Source organism: Mesocricetus auratus, unplaced genomic scaffold, assembly GCF_017639785.1.
Source record: "Mesocricetus auratus isolate SY011 unplaced genomic scaffold, BCM_Maur_2.0 Super-Scaffold_100013, whole genome shotgun sequence".
NCBI classification, from domain to species: domain Eukaryota; kingdom Metazoa; phylum Chordata; class Mammalia; order Rodentia; family Cricetidae; genus Mesocricetus; species Mesocricetus auratus.
The window spans coordinates 29,274,571-29,298,613 of record NW_024429196.1 but is presented as its reverse complement, the minus strand read 5'-3'; the positions used below and the strand labels follow the sequence as shown (position 1 = coordinate 29,298,613).

At 42.2% G+C, this 24,043-nt stretch overlaps 1 protein-coding gene across 1 annotated transcript in view; it reads right to left on the bottom strand.

The window, feature by feature from the left end:
- Nucleotides 1-24,043, bottom strand: part of Il2ra (interleukin 2 receptor subunit alpha) — a 38,995-nt gene that overhangs the window by 5,601 nt on the left and 9,351 nt on the right. The window contains exons 2-6 of the mRNA XM_040755541.1: nucleotides 8,897-9,073; nucleotides 6,792-6,902; nucleotides 3,377-3,592; nucleotides 1,835-1,906; nucleotides 1,033-1,104 (exon numbers count right to left, since the gene is read on the bottom strand). Coding sequence (XP_040611475.1) covers nucleotides 1,033-1,104; nucleotides 1,835-1,906; nucleotides 3,377-3,592; nucleotides 6,792-6,902; nucleotides 8,897-9,073 — 648 coding nt within the window. The remainder of the gene's footprint in view (nucleotides 1-1,032; nucleotides 1,105-1,834; nucleotides 1,907-3,376; nucleotides 3,593-6,791; nucleotides 6,903-8,896; nucleotides 9,074-24,043) is intronic.

The window sequence follows — 24,043 nt, the reverse complement described above, 5'->3', positions numbered from 1 at the left end:
GGGCTGAAGGGATTGGGAGAGCAATGAAAGAGATGTCTTCTATGAATTTGAAAATTGTGATATTTATTCTTATGATTTATCCCATCTAGAATTTGTTTTCATTTATGGAGTCAGATGCAGAAAAATTAAAATTGTCAGTGCCTGCATTAATCATTGGAATTTTCATTGTTTTGGTTCATTATTATGATATTTTAATAATCTTAATTCAAAAATATGATTTGTATCTATGTCTGGGCTCTCTGTGCACTTCCAACATCCCTCTCTTGATGACACTACCTGTTTCTTACCAGTAATTCATAATCATGTTTACTTAAAATGAATGCAACAAAATTCTTCTTGTACTAAATTCAAAATATTTTATAGTTGTTTTTTGTCTTACTGATTATCAAATTTTTCAGTCATACCAAAAGTTTGTAAACATAAAGAATAATATTTTTGGATGCTTATTGAAATTGACTAAATGGGTTAGATCTCTATAAAATAGATCATTATAAAAAAAAAGACTATCTAGATTAGGCTGAGGTAGGAGGCCCATTCTAAAAGTGGGCAGCGCCATTCCATGGGCTGGGATACTAGGCTCCATGAAAAGAGAAGCAAACTGAGCAAAGCATGCATCTCTCTCTTTATTTTTATTTTTCAAGACAGGGTCCTATTGTGTAGTCCTAGCTGTTCTGAAACTCACCATGTAGACCAGACTGATCTCAGACTCGCAGAGATCTGCTTGCCTCTGCTTTCTGAATGCTGGGATTAAAGGCATGCACCACTACAGCCAGCCTTTCTGTGTTTCTTATCTGCAGATGCAATGTGACCGGCTGCTCAGTCTGCTCTGCCATGCATCCCCATAGTGATGGACTGGATCCTGGAACTGTGAGTTCCTTTGGTTTGTTTCGTCAGACATTTGGTCAAAAAGTAGCTACTACAACTCTGAACATTTCTGAGCAATGTTACCATCGAAAGCCATCTTTCCCCCTTATAAACAGTAGTGAAAGGCCTGCTGTACAATTTGTCCATAAATGAAATGACCTGACCCACCTGCTATCTGATACTCCATTGTAAGTATAAATGTCTCCATAGTTGTAGCTGCTTTTGTGGGGAGCTGGAAGTCTGTGGGAAAGAGAGACAAGGAGACACTCAGTTTATAGCAAGCATAGGACTGCACAAGACTGGAAAAGGAGAGGCATCTTAGTGGATTCATCACTCACTTGGGGGAAGGGATGGGAGCGGCCAGGTTAGCAGGGTCCGTCTGGAAACTGCAACCTCAATCATGTGATTTCTCTTTCTGACACTTCCTTTAGATTTTTTGTGTGTTTAGAGGGAGGTGTACGCATTCATGTGTGTATGTGTGTTCATGTGTGTGTGCCTGTATGTGTGCAAGTGCCCATACACATGTACCTATGGAGGCCAGAGGTCAACATCAGATGTCTTTCTTAATTGATCACCTTATTTTTGGGGACAGGTTCTCTTACTGAACCTGAATCTCATTGGTTCAGCTAAAGTAGATGATAACCAGCAAGCCCCAGATATCTTCATGTTTCTGCCTCCCCAGTGCTGAGGTTATAACCAACTACTGCCATATATAGATTTTTACAAAATTGAGCTTGGTTTCTGGAGAGATCAAAATCAGGTTCTACACTTTGTGCGACAATCAGCTTAGCAACTGAGCTGTCCTCCCAGCCTGCCTTGGGTTGGTTGTGTTGCTATAACCATGTTATTGATTTGAAGGAGAGGAAGGCAGCTTTCCCTCCTCATCTTATCCATTGCTGGAGAAGCTTGCGTGGCCATCGTCTGCCCTTGCCTGGTGGCCAATGTCTGTTCTCAGAAGCCCTCTTCATACCTGTGGTGGTGATGGGACAGGAAGTCTCACTCTCAGGAAAAGAATCTCTGCTTCCTTGAGATTCTTCACTGGCTGTAGAAGAGAAAAAGTAATATATTTGGAATCCAAGATAGAGATATGGGACTAGCTACACCTGCTAAGGCATGACATCTTGTTTGGGCATGTCTCAGGGACACAATTCCACATTGGGAGCACCAGAGGCAGTTAAATGTCTATAGTAGAGCATATAAGGGGGAATTCTAACCCTGACAGGGACTATCTATGGAACTGTGAGCAAGTCTTTCTCACCAGGCTTCCTACTCAGCCTGGATTCCACCCTTGACTTGGAAATGGGTCAAAAATCACATACCCACACCCACCACCACATGGAGCTAAATGGAGCTTTTACAGTCCCTTTGTGATCAGTGGTCCAGTGTGCTGTTGACATAGGCTAGACTCATTGGAGAGGAGGGAGCTTCAGTTGAGAAAATACCGCCATAAGATTGGACTGTAGGCAAGCCTGTAGAGTATTTTCTTAAATAATGATTGGTGGTGGAGGGCCCAGCCCATCATTGATGATGCCACCTCCAGGCTTGTGGTCCTTCTATAAGAAAACAGGCTGAATAAGCCAGTAAGCAATATTCCTCCATGTTCTCTGCATCAGCTCCTGCCTCCAGGTTCCTGCCCTGTTTGAATTCCTCTCCTGACTTCCTTCAGCAACAAACAGTGGTGTGGGAGTGTAAGTCAAATAAACTCTTTTCTCCCCAAGTTGCCTTTGGTTACAGTATTTTATCACAGATATCTAGGAACTTGTCATTCCATCTCTTACAAAGAAAACTATTGGCATGTCCTGACCATGAGGCTGGCTCACTGGAAGCAAGTTATGGGAAAGACATAGCAACCTGAGAAAACCATGGAAGAAGTCACAGAATGTGACAAATGGTAGTAGGTGAAGGAACTAGGAAAATTCATGAGTGAATGTGAGTAACTTTTGATTACAGAAGTAGTAAGATTTCAAACAAATATGGCAGAAGACCTCAACACAGGCAGATTTTATGTGAGCAGGAGTGGGCATGTGAACACACATGCTAAAGCTAACCACTTCCCAAGTACGTGTATTTTTTTTTAAATCAAAGATCATGGAGGACCTTTACAGGGGAGTGTAATAACAACAGAACACTGCACAAATGGCGTAGCTCTGTTAAATACAAGTGAAAGGAAGAAGCATGCAGGTGCAAAGCTGCACTTGCCCTTGTGAACTACGGGAAGTCTTGGTAGTTGGGCAGAAATGGTGGAAATTCAGGATCAGCCAGACACAGGATAGCATTATTACAATGCGATGGCATCCTGTGTGCATTGGAACCCTAAACAGATCACTATTTCTCTGCCTCTAACTATCTATGTGTAGAGCAGAGATGAAGGGATCTCAGTGTTGTTCTGTTCTGTTTTAAAAGATGAGACCTAAAGAGTCAAGTTGATTTTCCAAAGTCCCATGGCAGAGAGGAGTCGTACCTTGATCAGATGGAGAAAAGAATGGATGGACATAAGAAAGGAACAACCTACCTGGAAACTGATGATGTTCTCTTTCATCTACACATGTGAGCTGGGGCTGAGTCCACTCTGTCTTCCCACAGATCATTTTGCAGATGCTCATGGCAGGACCTTTCTGTAGGGCCTTGTATCCTTGAATGCACTCATAGTGAAGTCTCTGTCCTACCACGAAATGGTAGATTCTCTTGGTATCTTCATGTTCCCATGTAGGGGGCTCCCCGCAGTGACCTGGAAGAGGAAAATAATTCTGAAGGCAAGTTTGGGAAGGTGTAGTGAGTGCCTCTGTAGGTTGCTTCTTGCACCCAGAGTAACTGGTTGCTAGAAACTGGGCTTGGCTTTTATTCTTTTGTTTCACTCTCTTACTGAACCTATGGCTAATGAGAGCATCCAGGGGGCAGGAAGGTAGGCATTTTAGGAAGGCATGAAACCAAGTGTTGTACAGCTATTTCCTCCTAGTTGAAATATTCCCTCTTGGAGGGAGGCTCCTTTGGATTAAAAAATAAACAAAATGCACAGGTCTCTGGAAGTTCCTGAAACTCACCAACCCCCTGTGCAAAGTTACATAAGCTGTAGCAGTGACTGAGGGGTCCCTCAAATTGTTGGCGCTCCCTGCCAGTCCTGCAGGGATCTCCAGGGATGCAACTTTAATGGGTTGTCATCCATGCTGGGGTGGGTTTTTGGTGACTCAGCTGCATTTGAGTTATCCATGCTCCCAAACTCAATAAATTCATTGGTTCATCGCATGATACATGGATAGAATCGTTTCTTTGGCTCGTTGTCATGCCCTGTCTGATGAACAGGTGTTTGTTCATGGCTCCCCAGGAAAAGTCACATAGTGCCCTGTCACTCGTGGAAGGGTTGGACAGTTGATTAGTCAAGAAAGACATAGGTAGGTAGACAGAAAGTGGGCATTGCAAGTGAAGAGTGGATGCTTGCTAGGGCTACAGGGGATGAGATCTGCATCTGACTGATGCTGCAAAGACAGAGGGGTTTTGAAAAGTAGACAGGTGTAAGAGGGTACTCAGCTGGGAGACAGCAACAGGGAAGACCACTCTGGGTTTCCACGGAATAAGTGAGGGTCCATAAATTTGAGTGGCAGTTGGTAATCATTCTAGGACTTTGCTGAGCTGATTGAGGATAAGCCTTATGTCCAGAGGAGGGGAGACACTGAGAGGATCTCAGAGAAAAGGATCACGGTACCTAATTAAACCACATCTGCAGTTTGCCTACATTGGCCCCACCAGACCTGTGCCAGCAACTTTATACTCACTGGACTGACCCAGGCTTGGCTAAACTTTGGCCCCCAAGATCATGGCCTGTTCTGATTTAACGGAATTCCCTATCCACTGCCCTCCATGTGAGCAGATGGAACGATACAGCCTGTCTAACTCAGGATCATGAAATCACTCACAGGTTTGGGAACTTGCAAGATTCTCAAAAACAATCTCTAACAGGACCAACCGCACGTAAGCCCTCTGCCCTAGTAAGAAGATGAGTGTTCCTGGCTACATTGCACTTTGCATAGCAGAACTGGAACTGTGTTTAAGTCTCAAAACAAAATATTATTTTAAGGTCAAAAAATCATAATCGAACAGAACCTGTTTGAATTTGGTATTTTTTGGTTTTCCAAGACATGGTTTCTCTGTAGTTTTGGAGTCTGTCCTGGAACTTCCTCTGCAGAACAGGCTGGCCTTGAACTCACAGAGATGCTCCTGTCTCTGCCTCCCGAGTGCTAGGATTAAAGGCGTGCACCAGCACTGCCCTGCCTTGATCTGCTTCTTTAAGATGGAAACACAAAACTGTGACAATTTATGAAACATCCATCAGCTAGAAACAACTGGTTCTCTCTCTCCCTCTCCCTCCCTCCCTCCCTCCCTCCCTCCCTCCCTCTTTCTTTCTTTCTCTCTCTCTCTCTCTCTCTCTCTCTCTCTCTCTCTCTCTCTCTCTGTTGTTTGAGTGTGAGGAGGGCATCATACAGTTCAGGTTGGTTTTGAACTTCTGATCCTCCTGCTTCTGCTTCCCAAATGCCAGAATAACAGGCATGTACACCATGCCCAGTTCAGCTGACTGTCTCTTGAGTAAGAACATTGACCTTTCGATGTTGGCACCAGTTAGCAGGAAAGCAGAGCAAACATCAAATGTATTTGGAAACACCACTTCAGGATGGAGATGGAAGAGGAACCTAATTAAACCACATCTGCAGAAGGGGACTAAAAACTGTTACGGCGGAAGTTCCATTCAAGCCCCGCCTCATCTCTCTCCAAACCCTGCTGTATCTCAGAAAGCCCAACAAATAATGACCCCTCCCTCAGAGATGTTCAAGATCACTCCCACAGGGTATGTAAACTGTCTCCCAGAAAACAGACTCATGATTTTCCAGTCTCCCTTTCCTGTCTCCTCTTTTGGGGGCTGGACGGCCACCTGGGAGCATTGTATCCATTAAATGTGGGCTCTTACTAATTCAGTTTGATTTGGTCTGATTTGGAGGTTGTATCAGCAGAGAGGCTTATTGGGGTGCAGAAGCTTTTCAAAAACATCACATTGCAATAATGCTTTTTGATGGACCTTTCTTTCCCCACCCAGATAATGGATGATGTTAGTAGTTTTTAAGTAGTTAAAAATAACCCCTCAGTAGAAAGAGCTCTCATCTAATTTAAGCAACTAGAGGTCTTACTTTCATGCTATGATGTGACTTTAGCTAAATTGTTTAACTTCCCTGTGTCTCAGTTGATTCACTCGGTTGTGGGGTTATAAATGAGATTATACATGCTATAATAAAGTTCTTTGTAAGGTTATAACTTTATCATAAGACTACAGGTCTTCATATGACCAACCGGTCCGTGCAAATCTCAGGTAACCCTAGCAGACTCTCTTCCTGACATCGTGACTTAATTTAAGTGTTATTTCATTTGGGAAAAGTGTGGGCAGACACAGTGCCCACTCATCCACACCTCACTAACTAGTAAATAATTGTCTGTGGCTAACGTTTTATAACCCTGTTCTCTAAGAAGCAAATTGTTATCAATGGTTTTGCTCAAAGTTCATTGTCTTGCACTTAAGAGAAAACAGGAGGAATTTCTGAGGGCAGGCACTATTGTTTATTTAACTTGTTACTCCTGTGAGCAGTGCCTAGACTGCAGTTATTCCCAACACATGCTTTTAAACGGAATTAAATCTGCAGTTGAATTCTTATGCTCCCCAGCCATAGTCTATGTTACCTTCAGAAAGAGTGGCTTGAAATGCTAAAAAATGGGTCTGCTAACACTGGGCGATGTTGTCATTTGCATGGTGTCTGAGCAAAGGAGGAGTTGCACCTGCCTGTGGAAGACAGGACTAATCCCCCTCATTTGGCTCTTCCTTTCCCATATAGCCAAAACTCAGCTCCCAGGAGCCAGCTAGAGGATGGTTGTTGAGACTCAGATCTTACCTGGAAGGTTCCCTTGGTGCACAGACTGTGTTGATTTCTGCATTTCTGTGGTTTGCCAGTCTTTCTGGTCTTCAGGGTTAGGTGTAGCTTGCTTTCTTGGATTGTTATTGGCTAGAGAATATGGGAGGTATGAGGCAAATAAGTTCGCAAATGCTCAGAATAGAAAAAAAAAAAGCATGAAAAAAAAAAAGCTGTTCGTGCATTCATTCACCCCAGGACATTTCTCTAGTGCTGAGGAATGAATAGCTCAGTGCAGGGTTTGCAAAGGTACACAAACAAGCACTCCCTTGGATGGGGCTCGCACACCTCGTCTAGCACATTCTCATTCATATGCATGTTGACAATGGAGTCAGCACATTCCTAGAAGAAATGCGAGATTCTCCTACTGGAAAAATCCTGTGTACATGTGAATCAAGCACAATCAAAGTGCGTCTTCTCCTGCGTCTGTGCAGCCAGGGTTGTACACAGCAGGTGGGAGGAGTCTAACTCCACAGCCCTCACTTAACTTCTTCACTCTCCTGTAGTGGTTCAAAGCTATTCAAATTGGAGAAATGTGCTCTAAAGGCAATGGTAAGAAAACACCAGCTATGAAGAGAAGTTGCAGACGGGGAGGCATCAGAACTCCAGCTAAGGATAAGGGGAGATCTGTTGGAAAATGAGTTAACCAGGCATTTCGATAGAGCAGACACCTTTAAACTCTGCTCTCCACATGGTTTGGCTCACTGACTCACTCCATACCCAGGGTTAAGAAATAAAGTTGAATGACACAACAGATCTGTGGTGATATATTATTTCTAATCTAATAAAGCTTGTCTGGAGATCAGAATGCAAAGCTAGCCACAACCATGGAGGCCAGGCAATAGTGGTATATGTCTTTAATCCCAGCTTCCATACTAGTTACCAATAGAAGCTGGGTGGTGGTTGTGAAAGCCTTCAGTCCCAGCACTAGAGAGGAATATAAGACATGATCATGGTCTCAGACTTGGCAATTAGTCTCCAGCCACCTTGAGGACAGGATCGCCCCAGCCTTGTTAGAGGTAAGGGCTCTCTGGTGGCTTGGCTGTTTTGCCTTTCCGATCTTCAACTTGAACCCCAATATCTGTCTCTGAGTGTTTATTATTCATGCAACATGTATAAGTTATGGGATCCACCTAGGTGTCCAACAACAGATGAATAATTAAAGCAAATGTGGTATATGTGGAATTTTTCTTTAATATATGCATACATACATACATACACATATATGCATTTGAGCCAGGGTCTCACTGTGTAGTCCCAGCTGGCCTGGAGTGCACTATATAGACCAGGCTGGCTTTAAACTCACAGAGATCCACCTGCTTCTGACTGCTGAGTGCTGGGATTAAAGACATATACCACCACTCTCAGCTCAGTGGCATGATGGGAAATTTTCAGCCATAAAGAAGGAAATGGATGCAACTAGAGATAATAATATTAAGCAGATTAAGTTAGCCTCAGAAAGGGAAATATTATGTTCTCTTTCATTTGTAGTTCCTAGATTTTCCATAGGTACCTAAAATTAAGTACATCTAGATGACCTGAAAGTATAAGAATATTGTCCAAAGAAACCAAAAATGTTTAATGGAAGGGAAATAGAGGAGAGACTAGGGGGTATCAGGTGTGAGCAGGATATGTTCATTCTACAGTGTGTACCTGTATGAAAACAATCTTATGTAATATACTACTATGTTTAATGAATATATGCAATAAGAATGTTTTGTATATGATATATATATATATATCACTTTTCCACAGTCTCACCCCCCACCCCCAGAATGGAGAAGAAACTGAGTACAGAGACTGGCTATGTGAAGGAGAATACTGAACTCAAGGAAGAAAGAATAGAGACCAACAAAATCATGCAATCTATCAGATTGACTCAGGCTTAGTAAACCTAGTTCTTAGAATGAGTAGACTCATCGTTAGGTAATGTTAAATGAGTGGATATCCTAGAAGCCTCTAAAATGGATTACCCCACAGATTTGTCTACCATTATTTTATCTGTTGGTCTGAGTTAATGGAAGCCTGACTCTGTCTCCTGTTATCCCTAGCTCCTTTCCCATTGAGGTTACAAAAGAGATACTTACAGTTGCTTGAGCACTGACAGCTTTTGCTCCAGGAGTTTTCTAAACAAACCATATAGACCAACTCCTTTATTCTTCGAAACCCTCTCTTGCATTCACAGTTTAGAATGGTGCCATTCTTGTAGGCAGGGGCTTTGAATGTGGCATAGGCAACCTTTGGCGGGTCATGCATACACATCTCTGCAAAGACAAGAAGAATGTTAGTGTAGGGGCCCCAGTGAGACACAAGGTTGATCGTGCTTGCTCCCACATTTCTTCCTTCTATCTAAAGGAAAGGAACTAAGGTTCACACTGTGGTTCTCATCCTGACTGGTTTTTATGCCAACTTGACACAGGATAGAGGTCATCTGAGAGGAGGAAACCCCTACTGAGAAAACACCTCCATAAGATCAGGCTGTAGATAGGCCAATAGGGCATATTTTAAATTAATGATTGATAAGGGAGGGCCCAGCCCATTGTGGATGGGGCCACCCCTGGGCTGGTGGTCCTGAGTGCTTTAAGTAAGCAGGCTGAGCAAGCCAGTAAGCAGCTGATGTGACTCAGTGCTTTCGTGAGAAAGGACATTATTCACAGCTATAATGCCTCTGTCCATGACAGTACTGTGAATGCTACACAATGGCATTTGCAAGTCAACAGGCCTGCCAACCTCAAACCACTTGTCATCTGTGTATACTGAATCAGTTAGACAAAATCTATAATCAATTGAATTTACACATCAGAACCATAAAATGGTCATGAAAAAAATTCACCCAAACCTCCAAGAAGACTAGGCTTGCTCAGATAAATTTCAAGAGAAGTAAAAAGAAAGGGAAACAATGTTTATCAATTGGAAGATTGATTCCCCCCCCCTCCCCTTCAGTTTTTTGAGACAGGGACTCCCTGTATAGCTCTGTCTAGGAACTTGATTTGTAGACTAGGCTGGCCTTGAACTCACAGAGACCCATCTGTCTCTGCCTCCCAAGTGTTGGGATTAAAGGTGTGCACCACCACTGCCTGGCTTAGAAGATTGACTTTTAAAGGCCCATGTCAGTCTACCTTCAATTCAATGTAACTTCAGTCAAAACATCCAATGTACTTTTTAGTAAAATTGACAAGTTGTTTTTAGAGCTTCCTTGGAAGTGTCTAACTAAGACGATGCATATGTTTGGAGGTTCAGACCATCTGTTACCCAGACCTTCAATAAAACTAGTCATCAAGACAGCAAGCTTTTGGGATAAGAATGAGTACGGAACAGAACAGGAGATCTGGAAACCATACAGATTTAATCGCCCACCTTCCAAATTTGTCCAAGCAAATCCATAAAAAAAAAAAAGGAAATACTCTTGAGTCATGTGGATGAATGTGTAGAGGGAAAAAAGCTTCCTTCTATAGATAAAGCTTAGTGCTTTTTTTAACATATAAACACCATATACTAGCTTTACACATCAAACATGCAATCATAAAATTAAATCTGTAATACTTCTAAAAGGAAATAAAGGTAAATGGCCTCAGAAGTTGAGGATAGGTAAAGATTTCTTAGGACACAACATGTGGTAAGTATAAAAGAAAAATAGGACTGGAGGGATGGCTCAGCAGTTAAGAATGTTTGCTCCTCTTGCAGAGGACCTGTGTTCTGTCCCCAGCACTGGAACCAAGCAGCTCACAACCACCTGGAACTCCAGCTCCAGAGAATCTGACTCCACCTTCCCACTCTAACACACAGATTAAACATTTAAAAAGAAATAAAATACAAGCCTTTGGCCAATTCAAAGATCACAAGAAAAAGGAAAAGAAATGACAAACTGTGAGAAAAAATATTTATAATGTATATATGATGATATGTATTTCCAAAATACATAAAGACCTACATATCAACAATAAAATACGAATAACCCAATAAATGAACAAACACTTCAACAATCAAGTTTCAAAGTGATGTGGCACTCAATAAGTTATCAAGAAAATGTAGGGCCTTGAGAGAGCTTGGCAGATTAAGTGTGTTTGATGCCCAAACCTGATGACCTGAGTTCAATCTAATGGAACCCACGGAGGAAGGAAAGAACCCACCCCTGAGTCATTCCCTGACCCCCACACATGTGTTCTTATGCACCTGATACACACATAAACAATAACACATTTGTAAAGAAATAAAACAACTTGAAAACCATCATAAATTTGCCCATTAGAATGGGTAAAATGAGTTAGATTTTAAAAAAAACAATAAATCTGAGGGGCATCAGAGCTGCTGGTATTCTCTTACCTAGCAGTGAAAACACAAAATAAAATTATTTGGGAAAAACTGCTTAAGGCAGTGGTTCTCAACCTGTGGGTTGTGACCCTATGGGCAAACCTTGTCTCCTAAAATATTCACATTATGAGTCATAACAGCAGCAAAATTACAGTTATAAAGTAGCAACAAAAATAATTTTATGGTTGGGGGTCACAGCATGAGGGACTGTATTAAAAGGTAGCAGCGGTAGGAAGGTTGAGAACCACTGGTTTAAGGTATTTAAAACAGAGGCTGGAGAGATGGCTTAGTAGTTAAGAGCTGGATTTTTGCAGAGTCCATATTTGGTTTCCAGGACACACACTGTGGTTCACAGCTCTCTGTAATATTCCTAGGGGGATATGACGCTGCCTTCTGACCTCTGTGAATACCAGACATGGATATGGTGCACATACATTCATGTAGAAAAAAATACTCATAAACATGAAATAAATTTTAAAAAGTTTTAAAAAAGCATGGCCTGGCAGTTCCTCCCCAAGGAATTTGTCTAGGAGCAATGAAATAATGTGTACATAGGGAGGTTTTTTTTTTTAACAATGACTTATAGTAGACTGATTAATAACCAACCCAAGATGGGGCACAGTGGCAAATACCTATATTCCCAGAACTCAGGAAGCTAAGACAGGAGGATTATGAGTTTGATTACTGGGCTACTTAGAGAGACCTTATCTCTAAAACAACAAAACCAACTCAGTGACTTCTATAACTATCATTATGAGAATAGAGTAAAAATTAAAAAAAACATTCAAAGGAGTGAATTACTGCCACTTGCAACATAGATGCATCTCAAAAAAATGTTGAATCAAAGAAGCTAAACAATGTATGATGCCATGTACATGAAATTAAAAAGAGAGACAGAGAAACACACACTCACACACACACACACACACACACACAGAGAGAGAGAGAGAGAGAGAGAGAGAGAGAGAGAGAGAGAGAGAGTGCAGATAGAGAGTTTAAACACAGAGAAATTAGGCTAGTGGTTTCTTGTGGTAGACTGTGATTAACTTGGAGGAGATAGCAAAAAGACCTCAGTGTTGCTTCTATGCTTGTGCAGTTGTCGGAACTCATTACGTCACTTCAAATCTGTACATTCAGCTTCTCTGTAAGCAATCTTTCTTACATATCACACACACTAATAACAGTGATAATCGTAAAAAGTAAAACAAAACAAAGCCTGCAGGCCTGTGGTCTGGAGGGATAGATCAGCAGCTACTTTTTATTGTGTTCTGTAATCATTAGGATTAGTGTGGATCCCAGCACCCAGGCAGCAAGCCTGCTGTTCCTATGGATACCCACAACACCAGCGCCAAGGCAGGAGGACAGCTTGGATTTACTAGCTCCCAGACTAGCTGAGAAAGCATGAGGCCCAGGTCCAGGGAGAGCTCTACCTCAAATGAATAGACAGAGAGTTACAGAAGCGAGCACTTAATGGCATCTTATGGGTTTAATAGTACTCAGACATATGCTTCTATACACACAAGTGTGCACACACACACGCACAGTCCCAGATACACACACTAAATAAACAAATAAGTAATACGTAAAATCCTATAAAAATAAATTCTCTATAACTAATTTCACTGCAACACAATCACTGAACTTAGCCACTCTTGAGTTCATCAGCACAAACAGTCAAGGATTAATCTATGTATATTTGGAATCTGGTAACAAGCTACAAGCCAAGGAACCTTTCAAACACCTAGTTTGAAAAGGATCAGTTACGTCATCTTTGGAACAACTTTGCATCCCTAGCATTCTTCAATACAAGATGGTGTTTTTCTAGACAAGGCCATGGAAATTTCCACAGTTCGGTAGACTAGTCCAGTGTCCAGGGAGGTCATGTGGGGACATGGAGAAAGTTCTAGAATTTTGTACTCTCACAGATTTTCCTTTCCTAAAAAACCTTTCCTGGAATTGCTTATAATTGTTTCCCATGAAAGGCCTTGCCAAATGTGTTCCAAAAATTATCTAAAAACCATGCATGAGGCAGAAGGATCCATGGGAAATGCTGTCCTGGGGGTTTGTTCTTTTTGATCCCATAGGAGTAAATCTGGGTTATTCTTAGTTCTTCTCACTCTATAGTCATAAAAGAAACAGCCAAAAAAATAATAAAAATAATTTGTCTAGAAGGTTCTTAGAGAGGTCATGAAGGAGAACTCCAGGTATACATCTCAGGGAAGGAATCCTAAACACTTCATATTACCAGTCTAAAATGACATCACGTGGCAGCTTTACCTCAGAAAACCCTAAAAGCATGTCTTCCAAGTTCAGCTTCCAGGTTTTTCTCTGCCTTAAATCTTGGACTTTGGAGCTCTCAGGAGACTTCTAGCATAGACCCAAGGCTCACGGATGTGGTTTGCCTTTCAGTTTTCATACCTCTCATGTAGGCGCTGGGCCAAGAAGCAACCAGTGATTGTTTATCAACCTGATAATCTCAAGGGTTTGGACCAGAGACCTGCACTGGGAGAGTAACGCCAAAGTCTTCCAGTGTTGAACAAGTCCATCTTACGTCAGATTCACCATGTTGGGTGGTCCCATTCTCCCCAAACTCCTCCTCCATCACTCTCCCTGAAATACTACCATGATGTAGCTACCCTTGTGATTATTTGTGGATATAATGTCTGCAGATATCTCCCAAACAAATGAAATATAGGAATCTTTGACTTCTTCAAGCTCTGGAAGACCCTAGTGACTATCACAAAGCCTCCTTCCTGTGGACTGTATTGAGGAACAGGTAGGGGTTAGGGTAAGCTCCTGACTGGTGTCCTCTCTGTCCCGAGGACTGTTGTTCTCCAGTGCACAATGAGCAAGGCCTTAGTGCTTTGGATGTGACTTTAGAGTGGTTTGTCCTTTGATTGATTCAGTCTGTGGCGGGAGGAAAAGTGGGTGAATGAGAAACATTTGTGGACTGAGAGACATTAGTGTTGTTTTATCTCTGGTGTTGAAGATGAGAACTCATCTGACCCCTGCAGCCCATGTAAGTGACATGAAAGGTTCAGAAAAGGAAGGGGCTCCCAAGGATGTGGACAGAGTTTGCAACAAGAGTGATTGCTGTGTAGGTGATTCAAGGAAAAGTTGTTTTGTCTGTAGGGAGTAAGGAGCGAGATTAGAACCACTCACCAGGCATGGAATCTGGTAGATGAGTTATGAAGCATTGAAAGGGATTCATAAGTACATCAACAACATGAATCACCCAATGAAGAAACAGCCCGGCTTTTGTCTGAAAGTCATTCTCTTTAGCATTGGATCCAATAAGAAAGCCAAGGGTAATGTCAGGTTGTCTCCAATCCAAATCGTGGCTGGGCCGGTCAGTAGGGTGTGTGTGTGTGTAATAAAATACTGTAGGATGTAATGACTATCTTTTAACATGATCAAAATGCTCTGAGAGCTGGTGAAGTCACAAGGAAGAAACTGACGTCTTAGTCCTTTCTGCAAATTGTGGGAAAGTCTGAGGGAAGACCGAAGTTCTTTGATTCCAAAATCAGAGGTCTTCCTTCCATGTCAGAGACTTGTTGAAGACTGCCACTAGCAGGGAGATATTTCAGCTGCCTCAGCTATCTGCATACTAGGCAGTGTTTATTGATGCTGTGGTTCAGTTCAGATCGTTATCTACAAAGTGAGAGTGCTCAGCCCCCGCCCCATTTATTGTTTTTATCATAACATCTCTAATTTCTGATCTCTGCTTTGCATATATTACCTCCAATGCTCTGTGCAGCCTCGAAAGGGAGATATTGTCATCCTGCTTTTCACACAGCTAGAGACCGAGGTACCAAGAGGTCAACTTACCCAAACCACATTCTCATAGTGGTGGGAACTGAATGCCAAAAGCCTAATGGGTACCTTTATTTTTGTGTTTCAGAAAAACAAAAATCTCCCTTTTACCTTTAGGAAATTATTTCAAGTAGAAAACTCAGATGTGGTAGGACAGAAGTATGAATCTATAATGATCTTGAAACAAAACATTAAAAATAAACACACAAGCCACCCATTTCCCTTCTAGTCCATTTCACTTAGTGACTGTTACTGCCTGAGCTAATTGCACACATCCCTGGCCTCACACCCACGCAGCTTCCGAGAGTCACAACACTCTTGCACTCACAGGCCCTCTCCATTGGCTTTCAACACCTCTGTTGCATGCAGGATGCAACAGCATCCTACCATTTCTCTCTGCCCCACTTCTCTCTACTCTTCCAAAACACCTCCAAAATACCACAAAAGCAAAGAAAAATCTAGAAGGGAAGTCCAGCATGTGATTCAGCTTTGTGGTTTATCTCTGGATACAGCACCACTGCAAAGTCTCTCTTTGCTTTCTTTTGGCCCAGGAAGGTTTTTTGCCTAACATAGGCCAAGCTCCTGGCAAGAAATATTGACTTCGTCCTTGCTTTACTGTGAGCATCCAGTTGCCAATCAAGTAGCTGAGGGCAGCTTCCCCTGAGCCACCTATCAGCCATGAGACCAAAGTGGCTTCTCAAACACCTTGAGACATTGCCTTTTCCACATGGATTTGTTCTTCTCTGCCTTGACACGGGACCCATTGGAGAGAATCCTGGCCCCTGCCTCAAAGCCAGGCAAACCAATGAGGTTACCCTTGACTGGAGTTCAGTTAGACAAAAGCCATCCTAGCAGAAGGGTTACGAAACAGAAGGGTTATGAAACAGAGTGTATTTTTCCTCTTTGCTGTAGCAGGATGTCCAACAAAAGCATCTTAAGGAAGGAAGGATTTACTTTGACGCATAATTTGAGGGTAAAGCCCATCATGGTGGAGAGTCATGGCAGTGGAGTTTGAAGCAGCTGACTACATTGCATCCATAATCAGGAAGCAGATGAATGCCGGTGATCAACTAGCTCTCTCTTTTTAATGCAGACCAGGATTATCTGCCCTTGGAAGTGATACCACCCACTTTTAGGGTTGGTCCTCTTACTTATGCATCTAATCTGGAGACGGAGACACACACACACACACACACACACACACACACACACACACACACACACACACTACATGCCATGTTTTCACGGTGATTGTAAATCCCATCAAGTTGACAATGAGGTTAGTCATGACAAATGCATTGCTGTGTTCAGCAGAGTACAGGGAGACTCTCATGCTGGAAAATGACTCAGAAAGGAGTCCCTTGAAATACTTTATTATTTCATTATTATTTTATCTATAAAATCCCCACAAGTCTTAATGGTTGTTCATGTTACTTCTCAAAGTTTTGTTGTTGTTGTTTTGAGGGGGGTTGTTTATTTGTTCTTGTTTTTTGAGACAGGGTTTCTTTGTGTTGTCCTAACTATCCTGGAACTCATTCTGTAGACCAGGCTAGCCTAGAACTAATAGAGGTCTGCCTGCCTTTGCCTCCTGAATGCTGGGATTAAAGGTATGCACCACCACTGCCCAGCAAAAGGTTTATTATTTTACTTTCATTTTGTGTTCTTTGCCTACATATATGGAGCCAGATCCCCTAGAAATAGAGTTACAGATGGCTGTGAGACACTGTGTGGGTGCTGGAAATTGGATGTGGGTACTCATCTTTATAGTCAATCTCTCTCTCTCTCTCTCTCTCTCTCTCTCTCTCTCTCCCTCTCTCTCTCCCTCTACCCCTCTCTCTTTCACACACACACACACACACACATCTATAGTAAAACCTTAACTATACTGTAAAGTAGTCATGTCAGTAGTTTCTTTGCTATACTCCCCCTTGCATACAATAGTGTGATGGCCAGTATTCTCACCTAGGAGGCAAGCATCTGGGCACACCAGTGAGAAATTGTCTAGGTATTAAGAGTAGCCTCTAAGAACCTCTGTGAGGGATTGTCTTGATTGCATTATTTGATGTTAGAAGACCCATCTTAATTGCAGGCTGACTGCTCCCTGGGCAGATCTTGGACTGTATAAACTGAGGAAGGCAAGCTAAACACTAACATGTATACTGCAAGCACTCCACTTTCCAATTGTGGTTATATGTGACCCTACTTCCTGAGAAATCATAAGCTACTAGTCCATTGAATGTCTGATGTGTGGAAGAGTTTTGCTTTTTTTCTTTTTTGGGAGGTTGTTTTGAGAGAGGGTTTCTCTATGTAGCTCTGTCCTAGAACTCTCTATGTAGGTCAGGGTGACTTCAAACTCCCAAGCACTGGGATTAAAGGCATATATCACTGTGCCTGGCCATGTATTGGTCTCCTATTCATTTATCTATCTATCTATCTATCTATCTATCTATCTATCTATCGTGTATGTGTGTGTGTGTGTGTGTGTGTGAGAGAGAGAGAGAGAGAGAGAGAGAGAGAGAGAGAGAGAGAGAGAGAGAGAGAGAGCATTCACATGCTACAATCCATTTGCAGAGGTCAGAGGAAACTTTACAGATGCCAGTTCTCTCTTTCTCTTGTGTGGGTCCCAGGGATCAGGTCATTAGGCTTAGTGTCAAGTATATTTACCTCTGAGCCATCTTGCCAGCGCAAGCTGTTGTACTTCAACATCTCTAAGTTCCAATAGGCCTTCCTTCTTGATTGGCTCAGTGTGTGGCCACAGCAAGATTTAGTATAGACCTAGGAAACTGATTGTGACTTGGACATACTTTACAGATCAGGGTCTGTGTGGTAGACAGTATGGTATACATTGCAGGGGCAACTGGAAGGTACTTCCTTTGTAAGCAGGGACAGTGGTAGGAGGTTTGTAGGAGATGGAGGGTAAGTCAATCTGTTGTTGATGCCCACCTTCACCTCAGCACTTATTGCTTTGGTTGGTCATGTTCTCCATGCTCAGAGGTTCTGAGACATTTAGAGGACTAGTCAATGATTTGGACATTTTCCACTCCTGCAGACACATGGACAATTTGGGCCAGTGAGAATAGCATACAGGTGGTTCCTGCAGCCACAGAGTGCTGGGGTTTGTGAATGTAGCTCAGTGGTATGAATATAGCCTTGCAATGCTCATTGTCAAGGAGGCCTGAACTCAGTATTTATGCTGTCCTATCTGGTTTGACTTGTTTGACTAGAAGACACACACACACACACACACACACACACACACACACACACACACACACTTGGTGAACTCTGAGATCAGAAACTGGGATAAGAAGCATTTCCATTACCTAGGCATGAAGGAATCTTCAACTTGCTTAATTTTGCTTATTTTGAGTTTGCCCTTTTTCACCCCCTCAATATTTTTCTCACTTCCTGAATTGTATTTATTATCTAACTTGGATTTGTCCATCTATTTCTCATTTTTATTCCTTTTTATATTAATTCTACTTTCATTAATCTATATCTTTCTAAGTGCTTGATATTAGCTCTGCATATTCTTGTGTCATAGATGTAATTTGACTAGATTTTTATTGTATCTTTAGAACATGATTTTTTTCTGAGCCATTGATGCTACTGTAGGTGTTGGAGATCAAGCTGAGCACTGGAACACAGAGGGTAGGAGGTGAAATATACTCCTATCTCATATTCCCTCCATTACTTAGTTGTGTTCAAATGTAGGTAATATCTCAACATGAGTAATGAAGGAGACAAAAGTCCCAAGATGCAGAGGAGTGGATTGGGATCAGGGCTGAGGACTCAATACTGGATGTAACAACAGAGAGGAGTAGCATATTGTACTCACTCCATACAAGAGAAGCACTGCTATCAATCACTTTTATACTCTTCCAAGTTACACAGTGCTTAGTCTACAGCAATAACCAGAGATAACGCATCTCGTATACTGCACTGTCTATAACCCAACTCCTGAACTACCAAAGAGATCCCAATTGCATGAATACTATAGTAAAAGCACTCAACCAATCAGAAACTACCTAATGCAGCCCAGGAAACCACAAGAAATAACTAGAATTAAACTCAATACTCATTATGCAACAAACCGACATTCCAAGGAACACTATCAAGAGAAGGCTGTAAGAAGGTCTTAATTGTTAGGAAGCTTGATTTATGTAGCTGTGTGCCCAATACCAATAGAAATGTGCCTTCTCTTTACCACACCTGGGACCTTCACAAAAGCTGAACTCTTACTAGGCATCAGAGGTGGTTTCTACAAGTATCAAAGAGTAAGCATCACACAGATTCATTTTCTAACCACGCTGTAATGAAATTAGAAGTTAAGATCAGAAAGCAAAAACCACAAACAACAATAAAACTTAACACATTTTAAAAAGAAAGCTTAAAGTCCCAAATAAATCTGTGGATCAAAGGCGAACTCAGAGCTCACTCTGTAAAATACTCTGCACTGAATGGCAGTCAAAATGAAAAGTGTAAAACCCTCCAGTACTCAACCAGCACAGTATCTACAGGAAGGTTTACAACCTCCAAGGACAACACATGCTTAACTAAAGAACAAGCACTGTCCAATTATTAAAAACAGTGGAATAACGTTAAAGAAAGGAGATCAAAGACATGAAGACTACAGGAAGAGCTGATCAAAGAGAAGAAGAAAAAAACCAACAGAGAATGTCAGCCAAGCCAAAAGCTATTCATCTAAGTAGATTCTGAAAATAACCAGAACTAGAAGGAGCAAGGACAGAAGAACAACAACGTGAAGAAAAGGGAGGTTAACTATTGATCCACCAAAACTTCAAAAATAAGCAAGATTGTAAATTCAAGTCCAGTTTGAGGTACATGGCAAGACCTTGTCAGAGAGAGAGAGAGACAGAGACAGAGACCGAGAAATTGAAGAGTAGAACTATAGCTAATAAATAAATCATTTTCAAAAGTTATGAACAAATACATGGAGCAAGTACCAGGTGTCTAATGTCTTAGTCCTTCTATTGCTGTGATATGACATCATGATCACCATGACAACTTACAAAGGAAGCATTTAATTTGGCTTATGGTCTCAGAGAGTTAGAATCCATGACGGCAGAGCAAAGGAACAGCTGAGAGCCCTCATTTGGTCCACAACCATGAGGCAGAGAGAGAGAGAGAGAGAGAGAGAGAGAGAGAGAGAGAGAGAGAGAGAGAGAGAGAGAGGGAGGGAGGGAGGGAGGAATGAGTAACTCACCAGTAAGACCCTTTTGGAGCAAACCTTGTGTTTTCATTGGCATTAATTGCACAAACAAAAAACAATAGGTCTAGAAGTACGAAAATTTGCTCTTAGAAAGAGAGGCAGAAGCAAGGCACTGAAAGTGTCCCCTATCACACATAGTTATCTCTCAATTGTCATGTCTGGGAGTCTATAATGCTTCAGTCTTACAGTGGTTGGCCTGGTTTTTTCTAATTCTCCAGTCTCCTCACTGAAAACAAGCTTCAGTACTTGAAAGAGTTAACCACAGATTTACCACAGAATGTCAACTTGATTTAAATTAAAGTGTTATCAGATGTAAAGAAGAAGAAGAAAAAAACACAGGAGGGGAAGAAATACTCCTGTTCTTTCTTTGAAAACTAAAGACAGTTTTCCCCTCAAATCTTGGAAGCCTATTTCTTGGGAAGGAGTTATATTTTTAGCAGAGACGTGCTAAATTGGTAAATCCCACCCACAGTGTTCTGGAAAGGGACAGAACCTTCTGAGAAGTTCAATTGTATTGATGAGGAGATTTTAAATGGATTATCTGTGGGATTTCCCCTGACCTGTAGTCCCAGTACTTGTGAGGTGGAAGGATGTGATCAGCATATGTTTGAGGCTAGCCTATCTATACAGTGAGTTTCGTGTCAGCCCGGGATACACAGCAACACCCTGTCCCACAAACACATAAATAAGGTCTGGCGGTGGTGGCGCACGCCTTTAATCCCAGCACGAGGGAGGCAGAGGCAGGCGGATCTCTGTGAGTTCGAGGCCGGGCTAGACCGACAGCCTCCAAAACAATACAGAGAAACCCTGTCTCATAAAACCAAAAATAAATAAATAAATAAATAAATAAATAAATAAATAAATAAATAAATAAAACACAAGAAAAGGCCAGAGAAGTAAACTCGTTGTGGGATATCGAGAAACAGAAAATAAAACATGGAAAACAAGAGGCACCCAGGAGCAACTATTCTTTTTAATTAATTGATGTATTTATCTTGGTTTCTCAAGACAGGGTTTCTCTGTGTAACAGCTTTGGCTGTCCTGGAACTCACTCTGTAGACCAGGCTGGTCTCAAACTCACAGATATGCCTGCCTCCTGAGTGCTGGGATTAAAGGCGAGCGCTGCCACCGCCTGGCAGGAGCAACTATTCTAACCATTGCAATGCCATAGTATAAGAACTTGCATTACACTGTATATTATAATATTAATTTGTACTGAAATATATGAAGCCAAAGCCGAGAGATGGTTCCATGGATTTGCTGCATACGTTCGTTTCTCCAGCATCCCATAGAATGGCTGACCACATCCAAATTCCCACACTGGAGGACAGGGGGAGGTGAAACACCTCCTGAGCGCTCTGGGTAGACAGTCTAGCTATCAATGGATGCAACTGTATTTGCTAAGAGGAGGATGGCGGCCAGATGCCCCTGGAGCCTGGCATACTCTGCACAACAGTTCCTCAGTATCAGTAGCTAAAAATTGCCTCAAAAGAAGCAGAGCCTGAAGAAACAGTGAGAAATGGAAAGTGATGGACTGGCTGGTACCAGACAGGGAAACCAAAGTGAAAAACTGAGTAGCAGGGGCCCGCAGGGTGCGCCTCCCCTCAGGAGTACTAGCAGGAAGTCTGAGGATATTGCCGTTTTATTCTAAAAAGACTTAAGAAGTTGCTTTTACTTTCCTTTAAATAAAGAGTTTTCTCTTTACAAAGGTTCTTTTTGCTCTAAATCAGACTCTGAATAGACAGAGGTGTCACTACCACAAGGACAGGAAGCAGACACCACGCTGATGTTCAGCTGAGTGACAGGCTTGATGGGGAAAGCCACCACAGCCTGCCCACAGTCAGCAGTGTCAAACATGCAACCTGGTGTCAAGTCACTGGCCCCAAAACTCCCTGGAAACTCTCAAGGTGCTGGGCAGGAAGAGGTTGACGTCAACATAGATGTTAGGGGACTTTAAATAAAACTTTTAGAAATGTTTCATTTGCCATTACCCAGCAACATGATAAACTGGTCTTTCCTTGGGGACATGGGACAGTTTGATTTTGAGACTAATTTTGTTTACCTATAGCATCATATGTTTGCATATATTCATGTGTTACATGTTATTCTTATAGTTTATAATACATCTTTTAAAAAAACAGTGCTTTTTTACCTTACAAAGTAACATAAGCCTGGGGACACAGCTCAATGATAACGTGTTTGCCTAGCATCAATGAAGCCCTGGGTTCAATCCTTGACATCACACAAAACAACAAAAACAAAAGCCCAGTGTGATGATCTCCTTTGTAATCCCAGCACTTGGGACTTGCTGAGGAAGGAAGACAATGAGTTTAAGACCAGCCTAGACTGTGTACAAAGTTCAAGATCAGCCTGAGCTAGAATCCCTGTCTCAAAAACCAAGAGCTCAAGATGTGCTCAGTGGTAAAGTGGTTATCTAGCTTAGCATGTGTAAGGTCCTGGGTTAGATCCTTAACACCACAAAAGGAGAAAGAGAAGGGAAGGGAAGGGAGAAGGGGATGGTGCCGGGAGGTAGGAAGGGAAGGGAAATTCACTGACAATATGATTTGGGTTATTAAAGTTCTCTCCTTCCCTCCCTCCCTCCCTCCCTCCATCTTTTCTCCCCTTCCTCCTTCCCTTCCTCCCTCTTTCTATCCCTCTCCTTTCCCTCTCTTCTTCCCCTTTGTCCTTCCTTCCTTGAAAAGGTCTTAGGTGTTGAGGACCAGAGAGAACTCCAAATATACTCATACATGTGGCAGTTGCATCTAAGATTTATGAGGCTGTGCAAACAGTCTTGTTCCTAAAGGATTCCAAATATGTCCTACCTCAAATGTTCCTGCAAGGAATCTCGTGAGTCAAACAAAGTGCATAACCTCTGCCCAAACTGTTCTAAATTCAAAACGCAAAGTGTTGGATGCTAATAATTTCAGCAGTTTATGCTGACAAAACAAGACTCTCAGCCCTTCTTTCTGTTCTAAAAGTCAGTGTAATGAAAGACAGTTACTGGCTAACAGTGAGTTGGTCTTGCAGCAGTAATGGACACTGACCGGTGTGTACATCATCTCTGTGTTTGTACTTGAATCTCAGCCCTTGGCTTGGGTGCCGAGAGTCCTGGCAGTATTTCTCTCCTCATAAGCAGTAAGCTCCTGGAGGCCAAGAGTTGGGTCTTACTCATATCTGCCTCTCTAACCTTGTGACTAACAGACAGTAGTTGCTCAATAGATGGTGAATGAATTAGTGAATAAATAACTGAACAACGCAATAGACCAGAAGTTCAGTCACAAGGACAGGATGTTCCTTGTCACTCTGTTCCTTCCACCTATCACATCTACCTGTAGAGCAACTTCTCTGTCTGACCTTGGAGGCACGTACCCATCTTTGTCTTTTGTTTTTTATTACTTAGAGCACACACACACAAACACAAAACTAGCTTCTGAAGGAGATATCTAATTTTGGCCCAAACAGAAAACGGTGGGTGATTCTGTGGGCAGATATGGCAATTCCTGAACAAGGTGTGGTGACTCATGCCCAGAGGTGCTCAGAATTTCCTCTGTTTTGTGGGCTTCCGAGGCAGACTCGGCTACAGTGCTTTCTGTGAAGTGTAGCCAGATGCAAGGAAAACACCCCAGGCTGCTCTGTGAAGGTGGCAAAAGGAAAACAGGTAGAAACGCTGCAAAGGAAAGAGAAGAATCCAGACAGCATGGGTTCTAAGACCAGATGGGTCCTGAAGAGTTCCTACCAGACTGAGGTACAGTGGCATGCATTTGTAATCCCAGCACCTAGAAGCCGAGGCAGAGGGGTCTGGATCTGAGGCCAGCTTTAGTGACATCGTGAATTTCTAAGCCAGCCTGGGGTACACAAGACTGTGTTTCAGGGAGAA